Source organism: Maylandia zebra, linkage group LG23 (genome assembly GCF_041146795.1).
Source record: "Maylandia zebra isolate NMK-2024a linkage group LG23, Mzebra_GT3a, whole genome shotgun sequence".
NCBI classification, from domain to species: domain Eukaryota; kingdom Metazoa; phylum Chordata; class Actinopteri; order Cichliformes; family Cichlidae; genus Maylandia; species Maylandia zebra.
The window spans coordinates 15,505,412-15,517,312 of record NC_135188.1 but is presented as its reverse complement, the minus strand read 5'-3'; the positions used below and the strand labels follow the sequence as shown (position 1 = coordinate 15,517,312).

At 40.3% G+C, this 11,901-nt stretch overlaps 2 protein-coding genes across 3 annotated transcripts; one reads left to right on the top strand and one right to left on the bottom strand.

Moving 5' to 3' along the window:
* The first annotated feature begins 2,897 nt into the window (after positions 1-2,897).
* Positions 2,898-9,826, top strand: glmnb (glomulin, FKBP associated protein b). Of its 2 annotated transcripts, none has more exons than XM_076879831.1 (18): positions 2,898-3,105; positions 3,517-3,642; positions 4,502-4,612; positions 4,690-4,798; positions 5,529-5,778; positions 5,894-5,984; positions 6,082-6,248; positions 6,331-6,384; positions 6,472-6,502; positions 6,583-6,672; positions 7,602-7,643; positions 7,748-7,821; positions 8,095-8,179; positions 8,258-8,367; positions 8,974-9,037; positions 9,117-9,252; positions 9,361-9,452; positions 9,538-9,826. In XM_076879831.1, the coding sequence occupies exons 1-18, from the start codon at positions 3,064-3,066 to the stop codon at positions 9,631-9,633; spliced, it is 1,770 nt and encodes a 589-aa protein (XP_076735946.1). In that variant the 5' UTR covers positions 2,898-3,063; the 3' UTR covers positions 9,634-9,826. The 2 variants fall into 2 exon arrangements, with proteins under 2 accessions (XP_076735946.1, XP_004552949.3); XM_004552892.5 differs by having other exon boundaries at positions 2,899-3,105; positions 9,358-9,452.
* Positions 9,803-11,810, bottom strand: lg23h1orf146 (linkage group 23 C1orf146 homolog). Its single transcript, XM_004552895.3, has 5 exons — positions 11,630-11,810; positions 11,307-11,400; positions 10,587-10,758; positions 10,048-10,126; positions 9,803-9,943 (listed from the first exon to the last, which is right to left on the bottom strand). The coding sequence occupies exons 1-5, from the start codon at positions 11,693-11,695 to the stop codon at positions 9,803-9,805; spliced, it is 552 nt and encodes a 183-aa protein (XP_004552952.1). The 5' UTR covers positions 11,696-11,810.
* Positions 11,811-11,901: the final 91 nt, after the last annotated feature.

The following is an 11,901-nucleotide window of genomic DNA, read 5'->3' as shown; positions in this document are numbered from 1 at the left end:
TTGATAATAGTTTTGGTTCTGTGAGCAGGTACTAATTCTTTATGGACAATAAAATCAGCATATCTATAAAGCTTCTCAGCATGGAGTAGATTTGATAAAATACAGAGGACCAACTATCACCAAGATCAGCAGATGACATGGCAACCAAAATCCTCACAAACTTCACACTGGACTTCAAACACCGCAGACTTCAGGACCTTGACTTCCAAATGAAGTGCAAAATTTGACTTTGCTCTGAAAAGAAGACTTTAGTCAACCGAGCAGCATTTGAGCTCTTTTTCTCCCTAGACCAGCTAATACATCTCTCAGAATAAGACCGTGGCAGCTCCTTTCCTAAAGACATCTGTGTTTGACGGCTCTTGATGCTCTGACACCAGCCTCAGTACCCTGACTGTGAGCCTCGAATTGACATTTGTTGACGATGCTCAGGAATCCCTGTTGCTTTGATAGTGATGCATGTTTATTACCATATTTACCTTCCAGCCAAATGTTAAGAATGTTAAGCCAAAATGTTTTTTCTTTGATTATTGCTTATTCAGACATTCGGAAGACATGCCAAGTCTCTTACCTGTGTTGCTATATTGTTAAAGTTGAACTTTAGCATGGGTCTAAAATTAAAAGATCTTTTTCACCTATGTGTGAATTTAACAATGAGGTGCTGAATCCACAGACTGATTCTGCCATCAGAGTTAAGCCCTCAAGACAAACAGTGCCCTCCTGAGTTGGAAAGGGATCACTGCTCTGACTCTGTCCTCCGATTTCTTGCGCTTTAAAACGAGAATCTGTTAATCAGAGACACGATGTTTTCACGACTGTGGAGCATCAACTGTTCAAACAAAACTGAAGAAATTTTAAACTAGGAATTACATACCAGTTAAAACAACTTATTCTGTGACATAATGGTTCTTTCGACTCAAATACTGTTAAGCTTATTTTAAATCTTAACTCTGCGTTTGTTTATCCTAAGCCTAGACCTTGTGTGCTTTAATATTTTGTGTACCCAGGAGCACTGCCAAAACAAAACCTCATCAGCCTGCAATTAATGACAGCAAAATCAGGGACAAAGACGGACTGAGCAGCAGTCTGTGTACTGTATTTGCTTTGTGGCTTTTGTCTAAGGCTTTCATCACAGCGCAATACACAGAGCAAACCTGGGCGGCAGATGTCGGCTAAATCCGACCGTTCAAACACGCTTCTACACCTATTCATCTAAAATCAGGACATGAGCTTCTCCTCTGCTGAAGCAGGAGCAGGAAGTCAGTGATTGTGCTTGTATTATATTATACACGCACGTAAATGCTGAGGGGGGAGAGGCGATCAAAGCCTTTGAGGCCTTTGTGTTTGCACAGAAGAGCAATATGTTGTCATCAAGCAATCATGGAAAGGCATTCGTAATCCCTGTGCATCTGTGTACAGCAGGCACTTCCTTTTAATTACATTGAGAAGTCTGCTGCAGCCAGCGTGTGTCACAGGATTTATTTTTTCTATAGATACTGCCACATCACAATGGGTCCTACACATTGTTCTCTCCTTAAATCTATTTGAAAAGAAGTATAGCTGATGTTTTAGTACACTACAAATCATATGTATATGATCTCATTCCAATATAATTTACACTATAAACAATACCTGCAATGCATATAAAATGAACTTTAACCCCTGCCATGTTACTACTTTGACAAGGTCTGGAAAAAACAAACAACTTGTCACCCTCAGCTGAGAGGAAATGGGTTAGGAGGTTAGGTTACTGAGGAACAACTCAGGAAACACCAAGGCTCAAGCCTGCCATGAACTAAAAACTGCTCACACTGTCCACACTGAAGCAGGTCTTACATTGCCATGGACTAAGAGGGGGCTGACCAAGAAAAAAGCCCCTGCTCCAAAACAGACTCCTTCAGGCTCAACTGAAATTTGACAAACCATACGCCCTTTGAAGAAAGGTTTTCAGGTCAGGAGTAAAGCCGAGGCTTTCAAACCTGAAAACACTGCACCAAAGGTCAAGCATAAGTGGTGGTAGCATCACGGTCTGATGCTGTTATGCTGTTATTCTGCTGGTGTTATTGGTACACTGCACAAAGTGGATGGAAAAATGAACCAGGAGGACTACCCCTAAATTCTTCAATGTTACCTCAAAGCAGCAGCTAGACAGCTGAAACGTGTCGGTTCCAACAGGACAATGATCCCAAACAGACATTAAAACTTGTTTTGGAATAAATCAAGCTAACATTAAGTTTCTGGAACAGCTTTCCCAAAGCCTCGACTTCAACCCTACTGAAAATTTTTGGAACAAGGGGAATTTAATTAAATATTAGTGGAGGTGTATGTATGTATTTGGTACATTGTGTATACTTTTAACCCTGGGGATAAGAAAAAAATCCCAAATAAATTTAAACGTACGTGTACTAAACTAGGTGTACTTCACAAGGCGAAGAAAAAAAAACCCCAAACTACAATGAAGGTTACTAAATTTGTGCTAATACACAAATTATATTTCCCTCTATGCAAATGACCTCATTTTAAGGTAGCAGAACTTTAAAATATAATCTACTAAAAATGTATTTTCACAAACTACACTGCTAGCATGCATATTAATTTCTATTTTAGTTGCAGACTATGCTAAAGTGGCATATCCCCACCTACACTGCAGGAAATTAGGTAAATATCTCAGTGGTAGGGCAGGTGTAAATAGATCATGAGCACAAGTTTTGACACCGAAGTTTCAGTTTTGTCATATTTAAATTCCTATTTTGGACTCTTTCTAAGCAGTGACAACCTCTGTACAGTTTTTATGTGACTGGATCCTTCCAGACATGTCTGCACTTTCTGTGACCACACTGAACTGCTCTGGTTTAATCCTATTACGGTACATGTCAAGCACAAAGAGACCTAAGAGGTTTATGTTTCGCTTCCTTACAGAGTGAATCTCTCCCTCTTTCTCTGTCTCTCTTTCAAGACACCAGGAGAGCTATATATTTGATCATTTTGATTCTGTGCTGTTGCATCATCTGTCAAAATAAAGGCCAACTGATAATAAGATTGTCTGTGAGGGCTGAAGAGAAACTGATGATGAATGAAGATCAGGTGAAAGAGATAATCCAGAGATGGGTAAGTCAACAATATTGCGCCATGGCAACACATTTTAGCTGAGGCTATCGTACTCAGGATCTCCTCTCCTGATGTTGCAATGAAGTATGACCTTCAAGTGTGGGGAAAAATAGCATAACGGCTGACAGATTAGCTGCTAGCATTAGAGTATAGAAGAACTGGTGCGTTGGGTGACGCTGCCTTCATTATATCTCGTTTGATCCTCCTCACTCAGTAACATTACAAGAGGAAGTCCATGTTAAATAAATATATTTGTTTCTTAGGGTTTATGCAGGATATCCTGACATCTACTCACACTATACTAGCACTATCTACTGCTTCTGAGAGGAAACTCATGACTAAGCTCAATGGTGTTTATCAGCAATAGTAAAAGAAAACATTATGACGTAATATACTGTGTCCTGTATTTAGAGAAATACTCAAGAAGACGATCTGAAGCCTGAGGACTACCAGCAGTTCAAGACTTTGGGATGTGCCAGTCTCAGTGAGGGTGAAAGTCAACAGCTCTTAAAATTCATACAAGATGAGAAAAACCAGGTATTCCTCGTCGTTGCCAACACAGCAGATCAGGGCAGCTGTTTCCTCCGTAGCAGTTACACCTCACAGATATGAAGTGACAGCAGATTGGCAGCGTTAATCTGCCATACAGCTCTAAAAGCACGGCTACACTGCAGGATCGTACCTACTGAAGCGAGCAGCCTCTTGCCTGCTACACAACTATGCTAAACATTAACATGCAGCTACCACTCTGTGCCTCCTAGCCTCTTGACCTGGAGGTGTGCTGGGAAAACAAGCAGATATTCAGTCAGATTTCTCGCTCCACTGATAACCCTCTTCAATACAGCGCTTCTCTAAGTGCCCTTGGTTGTCCCATCTCTCCACGCTCAGTGCAGTTATTTGTAGCCTACATTTAAAGCATGTGTCATCTCTCACTCCTTCCTCTTTCTGAGCTAAAACAATCTCAAGGGCTGCAAATGATTGATTATAAAATGAGAAATCCCTGGATTTTGACTTTCAAAACCATTGCCGAAAAAGAAGCCGCGCGGAGAAGAACAAATAGGTGAACTGACAGTCATGGGATTGCAGCTCTGCAACAAATGATTTTAATAAGAATCTTTTTCCACAGATTATCTATATAGTCTAATGCCTTTTTAAAATTATTTTCAGAAGGTGAAACCTGCACCTTCTTCCACTCCTTTTTCGTGTGTGTGTGTGATCTGGTAGATCACACTTTAACCAGCAGTTGTGAAGATGAAACTGCACTTCTTTTGCATGCATCAGTTTATGCAGCGATGCATGCAAATGGAAAGGAAGGGACTATCAAATTCATATGCCGACAGGGTCGCTTTTAAGGTTCCCGGTGACGTGTACTGATTGCCTATTGTTGCACTTGCAGGTTATTGTGAAATCTATGGGCTGTGTTATACTGGCACCTCTTCTAAACGAAGTTGTAAAAAAAGCTAAGGGTCTGGATCAATACCAAGCTGCCATCACACATCTGACCAGGGTAGGTGCAAGCAGTTCTTCTACATAGTGAAACATGCTCCCCGTGCATCACCTGAAACGTTGCATCTGTTCGTTAAGACTTGCAGGCCAAATGAACTCCTGGATTGCATGCTTGAAATAATTGAAGGCATTGATCCAGGTGCCATTTCCGAGACAATCCTAGCCCTTCTTCCGCATCTTCAATCAGGTAACACAACTAATCATGCAACAGTACTACTACTAAATCAACACAACAGTCTCGGCCATAAATTCTACCTCTACCATAGAAATAAACACAGCTTTTAGGAATAGCTGCAGATTCAGCCTGATTCACCATCATCCACTACAACGGCAATATTAAACTACAATTACAACTTTTTTTGACAACATTTTTAGATTTGCAATAGTAAAAATGAATTTATGGTAGAATTGCTTTTATCGCATTAAACTGCACAGCCATAACCAATAATCAAATGATCCCCGTTAGGCCTGGTAACATTATCAATCGAACAGCTCGGTGGACGCGATCAGGTCAGTGGAGTCGCTTGCTAGTTTATTAGGTGAGTGGGGAGAGTTGTTATTGCTGTTGTCTAAGCTGACATAAATGCAGTGGATAAAATAAGAAAAATTTAACACGATCCAAAAACACCTCAAACTAATCGGCCAAAATAACAATACGTTTGAATCGACAGTTTCAGCACTTTTGACAAACATTGAACACCTTTACCGTCATAGCACCTTTTTTTTTGCAGGGTTCTTGTATTAGACAACATGTAGATCATGTGCATCACATGTAGCCTGGTTTACTGAGTGCGGTTACTGCTTCTCCATGCATTGGTGGGTTATGGTGAACAAGTAAATGCTGCTTTTTCTTTTTCTTTAAAGGGCTCCCCCTGCTGTACGCTTACTGTAAACTAACAAACTGTGTTTTTAAACAGTACTTCTCCGACTGGATGAGGGGAAGGCAGCCTGTGTGGGCTCGACTCTGTCGGCCCTGCAGAAGCAGCTGTCCCGGCTGCCTGTGCCTTACACGGAGCAGCAGGAGGAGGCTGATGAGTACGGCCTGTGCCGCTGCAGCGCTGCCTTGACTGTGTTCACAGAACCTTTTGTGGAGGAGGTGAAAAGGACAGACGGAAATTGTGCTGCTACAGCTGAAGATGAGGAGCTAAAGATTGAGCTTCTGAAGTTGTATGTTTCTCTCTGCAACTCTGTTTATTTGTAGTTATTATTATTAATGATATTAAATACAAATGGCAAAGCAAAATGACTTCGAATTGAATAACTGATTGCATTCTCTGTTTAGCTGCATGAGGAGTTTGAGAGAGCCTTTGCTTGAGGCTGAACTGAAGCACGACAGAAGATCACCATTGTGGCTCTTTGCAGTAGAGATAATGGTATGGGCAAAGTCACTTCACTTTACTTCTATTTTTTTTTATTTAGAACACAACATGTTTTAGTTGTTTAGTCCCAAGTCACATGTGTGCATTGCAGGTCACACTTTCTGCAATCAAAGAGCCTCTTCCGGAGCTCTTATTCTTCAGCTCACTGAGGAAAAACATCCTGATGGACAATAATCAGTTCAAGGAGGCGAGAGCATGTCTGGCTTATCTGCTGTTTGTTCAGCTCATTACCATTGACAACTTTCCAGCAGTGTTTAGGTAACGTGAGCAGCCACATTTTACTTACTTAAATTTACTTTCACTAAAAACTATTAATGTTGAACTTTTCCTGCCTTTCTAGCCATGTGTTTATTCTCCAGTGCAACATGGAATACATCAGTCAGCTGCTCAGCAGGTATGCTGTTAACACAACATTAAGTGAACATGTTTTCTGTTTTAGAACAAACTTACAATCAGAGTCATATCTGTGTTTCTCTGACAGCAAAAAAGAATCACATTTGCTCAAAGGATTGGTAAGAGCCCATCAGTATGAAAAACATCTGAAAGCAGAAGACTGAGTTCATTTTAATTGCCCATAATTATCTATTATTAGGCGCTGTTCACAAAAAGCTTGGAGCGTGTGCAGGACAACAGCCTCCCAGTGAGTCTGCTGGATCTGAAGAGCTTCTACAGTGTGACACAGGTAAGACAAGCAGCCGTGCCAGACTCATTTCTATTTCTCAGGCTGCATACACACACAGGCCGGAGCAGCAGAATTACAGAAAAACCTGAGATGTCTTAAGTCTGTTTGCATATTCACTGAGATCACTGTCAGTGCATGCATGTCACTCTGTGACCTTCACCTTTAAGGTCAAGGTCACTGAGATTCAAAACCTGTCCGAGATTTTTCGTGGTTGCTTCTATGGTATGAATTTAAAAATCCTAAGTTGGCTCATTCTCGAGCTATTATTTACAAGATTTTTAGAAACTTGACCTTTCCTTGAGTTCAAGGTCACTGAAAATCAAACTCATCTGATACTTTTAGTAGAAGCAATTTCCAAGCAAGCAAATTTCAAAATCCTCATTCTCGAGGCCAAGCTGCTTTAGGTAAAGAACTGACAGTGAACTGTCAATCTGCAGCCTACCTCAGTTTCATAGGGTTTTATGTTTCATTGTTTAGCTGTCACACATAAACCATTTGTTGTTCGCACTCACTGCTCTCAGTGCTTTTATCCTCAGCAGGCAGCTGTTTTCAGTGAAAGGCGCTTAAGAAATCAAAACAAGCTAGTCAAGTAACTTAAGCAACCCAATTGGCAAAAACAAAGGGAGCTCCAAATGAAGCTGAAGAATGCTTGCTTGCACTGCAGGATGGATCCGTGTCTTTAACGTGATACAGCTCTCTGCTCCCCTCTAGTGGCCTAAAAATGTTATTCAAAACTACAAAATAAGCATCAGTAAGCTGTTTTTTGTTTTTTTTTAACGTGATGAGACTTTGAGACTCAGCCTGTGAAGTGGCTGTAAACTATAATATTATAGTTGTAACATTTACTGCGATTCACAGCTGTAGCTGACTTAAATGACTCAACCATAACACCGAAAGCTCAGTGAGCTGTTTTGTGCTTAAATTCTCAGAACCTGCAGCGAGTTCTTACCGACTGTCCAATACAGCACTTGGTGAGTGCTTCATTAGTGGTCAATATGGGGAAAATGTTTGACTTTTGCTACACTATAAAAGGCATACATCTGTTCGCTCTTCCGTCTGATCATTGCTCCCCCAGAGAGAATCGGGCCTGCAGGTTTTCCAGGTATTCATCAATAAATTAGATGCAGAAGCAAAGCACAAATTCTTCAGGTGAGAAAAACAGTTTCAATTGCAGTTGCAATTTCTTTCCAGGTGTGAAATTAACGCCCATTATACAGCTATATATAGACTACTTTAACACTTTATTAAAAACAAATGGCCCACAGCATATTCTTAACTTGTCCCTCTATTAATTTACTGCTGCTTCTCTCCATCTAGCGTTTCCAGTTACACTCCAGCTGACAAATGTTTACAGTATTCTCTTAGTCTTCTAACACTTTAACGTAACGCTTGCTGTTTTTGTTTTTTTTGCTGTTGTTGTAGGTGCATGTTAAAAACCAGCAATCACGCAGGAATAGAAAGTTATATAATCAAGAACATCAGGAATCAATTTGAACTTTCTATGAAGGTGAGAAAAACACGAGAGTCACGCCATAGCCTGCATTTTTTTTCTCTACACGTTAAATGTACTACAACTCTTTTACAGTGGGGTAACGCCAATGAGTGGTTCTTGGGAACGGAGTTTATTTCACTGATGACACTGGTGCTGTGCTTGCCACAAGGTGCTCAGACAGATTTGCTCAGCAGTATGGACAAGTGAGTAACGAGAAAAGTTTGAAGCATTATTACAGCAGACTGGAGGAGGTGGAACCTGGTTACCTGAAGCACAAAGTCAGTGGAGTGAGACGTAATTATAATTCTTGATTATGGCAAAATCGTAAACATGGATACTTTGGCATGTGCTGAGAGCATAATAGTAGCTTTATTATACTTTAAAAAGAAAAAACTTTTTTTAATGAAGCAAATTCCATTTAACTGTCATTATAATTACAACCTAGACTTTGGGACACCTGGAAATTGAAATAATTACCCTTAAGTACCCCGCCTCTCGCTCTATGACAGCTGGGATAGGCTCCAGCGCCCCCCGCGACCCTGAAAAGGATAAGCGGAAGCGAATGGATGGATGGAATATAGGCTCAAAGGCATCCTTAGAATATTTTGACCTTTGAAAGAAATACAGAAAACCGTATCTGCTACCAAAATACATGGAGTTAATGGAACTAAATTAAAGCAATTTTCAACTTCAGATCTAATCAAGTTAAAAACTATCCTGCAGAGATTCAAAGACAAAAGTCTGTCATTGTGTGAACTGGGAAGCTTCATCCAGATTGAGCCATTAAGTAGCACTCTTTGTTTATCCAGGGTAATGGAGAGCCTAAATCTGCTACGCTATGTTCTTATCAGAGACGAAGAGCTGAGAACCAATGTAAGTAAGTCTAATACAAAGCTTTCAGTTAATGCCTGGTTAGGGCAGGACGCTGATCATCTGTTCTGCCTTCCTTTAGGAAGATGTGTGGGAAGAGTTGTGCAGGATCAAAGAGGAATACCTAAAAATGCTGCGTGTATGTATCAGCATATCAAGAGCGTATTATTCCTCTGAACTGAAAGCACTGAGGGAGGACCAAAAGCTAAAAGCAAAAGGTAGGAATTAGCTACTAATCTGTGTGACAAAATTCCAGTGAAATAAGCTTTACACGAATAGTTTAAGAGTCTATTTTTATACTGTCAACACTTCCTATTGCCCAGAAGCCAGAGATGCTGCTCGACCCACTAAATTAGTCAAAAGCATCACAGTAAGGAAGGAGAAAGTGTCCAACATGTCCCCGGAGGTCCAGCATCAGGTCAGGAAAACTCTTCTAATTTAATAATTTTCATTTATGTTTTGGACTCTACGACTAGCAAGCTGACTTTTGTCATGTTTCTCAGGTGCTGCAGAGTGCTTTGGTGACATTTGACCTCATGGAGAGTCTTATAGTCCGAATCGAAGAGATCACAGAGGAAAAGCAGAACAAACTAAACTGAGGCTCTGAATTCAGACCCTTCAATATTTTTCTAAATATATCTTTATTTGGTTTGCTTTGTTTGACTGAATAAAGTGTGTGCTTATATACAAGAATGTATACAAGATGATACTATATACTGAAATGTCTGCTTTTCTATGTTCAGCACATTGGGCTCCTGCTGGTTAGCATTAAATAAAACATGTCGAATCACCTGCCTGGTTTTGCAGCATGTCTCTTAACATTTCCCACACAGGACTGCTTTCAATGATGTGAGCCCGAGCCAGAGAAATCCGGTCCCGGATGCTGTCTACATGGGGTTTACTGGTGGCCTGCAGGAAGGTGTGGCTTAATTTAATTCAAGGTTTCACAAGGACACATCAGTTTATCTCATTTATATTTAAAATATACCAAATAGCTGCGCCTCCATTGTTACCTTGGCAATTGTTAACATCCCTTTAACAATTTCATCAGTGTTTTGCACAGGCAGGATCCTGAGATTGCTGCCAAAGAATCTGCAAGAGATAAAGACGTCCTTAGTACAATATAGTTATTCTGTTTTCAATATAGAACCTTTAAAAACAAAATCCACAAATTCTTTGACAGACAAGAAAAAAAGCAAAGTTAGGGGAGATAAAATACAAAAAAGATACCAATAGCAATAATGACAATTAAAAAAACAATTACTCTGAAAATACTTACAGAGTCATAAATATCTATGGTTGATTTTTCATAGGCTATTTATTCTCCTGTAGCCTGCTTATTGGTTTGAATATGTAGATAGCCATATAATCAACATAGAAGTTACTGTAGGTGGACAAATTTCAGGTTGGCAATCAATAGACAAACTAAATAATAAAGAACCCGGGGCTGACCCATGAGGTACTCCGACAGCTGCTGTCACAAAGCCTTGTAACCAGAGCGTTAGAATCAGTTAAGTAAAGCAAAAATGACACAACATGACTATTAATCTACCGGTTTTGAATCACAGTCAGCGTTTCCAGCTCCTTTTTTCCTTTAAATGGTGAACGAAGGAGTAAAAAGCAGTTGCGGTGGACTTGCACAAATTTCTTTATCCTCTCAAAGACTCCCGATTCTTCAGAGGGCTCTGGGAGGTCTTGCGGGTCAACCATCAGGAATGCAGTACCTGCAATAAATAAAAAACAACAACAACAAAAAAAACCTCACACACACATATATATATCTGTAAGTATGGGCTTTAATTCTGCCACAATCAGGGATCAGACCAAACGAGTTACACTCACACCCTCTCCTCTGGTGCTAAATTAATGTATATGTAGGAGTACTTTTTACTTAATCACTTGAAACATATTTTGATGCTAAAACATTCCCACTAGGCTACTTAAATAGGATTATGACTTAAGTAAAGAGTCTAAATCAGGGGTGTTAAACATAAGGCCCAGGGCCTTTAGGACAGCTTTAGAAAATGTGAAAGAGTGCAAAGATTTAGAACTTTTGACTGCATTTTCATAAGTTTTAGAGCTTTCCCAGTTGATATAAACCCCGACCCCCCACTACCATCACACTAAACCAAAGTATGAGGTCATTTACTGTGAACAATGAAAACTTTACACTACATTATTAAAATCCACTGAGTGTCTTATAGAAAACAGAATAATGTCTTATAGTGGGTTATAAAATACACGGCAGGTGTACTGGGGGACTCGGGTTTACCCGATAGAGGAAAAATGAAGGCTCCGGGATGAACACTGTCTGAAAACCTGATGCGGTGCTGCTGAGCGTTTAGCATCCTAATGATTTCGTGGCTCTGTGGAAACAAAATGAAGATAAGTTAACTGCTAGCATCGTTAGCTGGTACAGTTCTTTATTCAAAGTCAGAGGTGGGCAAATAACTAATATTTCACGTATTTTGTCGGTGCTAGTGCCTTGGCTTCATGGCTAAAGCTCTTTATGTTAACTTATTTTTTTTATAACTGCCACCAGAAACCGACCGAGCAAAACATTTTGACGGTTCAGGTTAAACTTTCTAACATTACCTGAAGCGATGTGCTGACAATAATCGTTGTTTTCCACTGAGGAGTCCCTTCTCCGCATGTCGCCATTGCCTGCTAGTTATTAACAAGTGAACGACACGGTTCCGATGACGACACTCTCAACCCGGTTTTTGGTCCAAAGCTGTTCCTGCAGCGGATTCAGCCGTCTGTTGTGTCATGCCACCAGGACGCCACCAGGGGGCGCTGCGGTAAAACGTAACGTCCTGTTCATCGATAAAAGCGTTTGTTTTGTTTAATTTCCCTTTCTCCTTTAA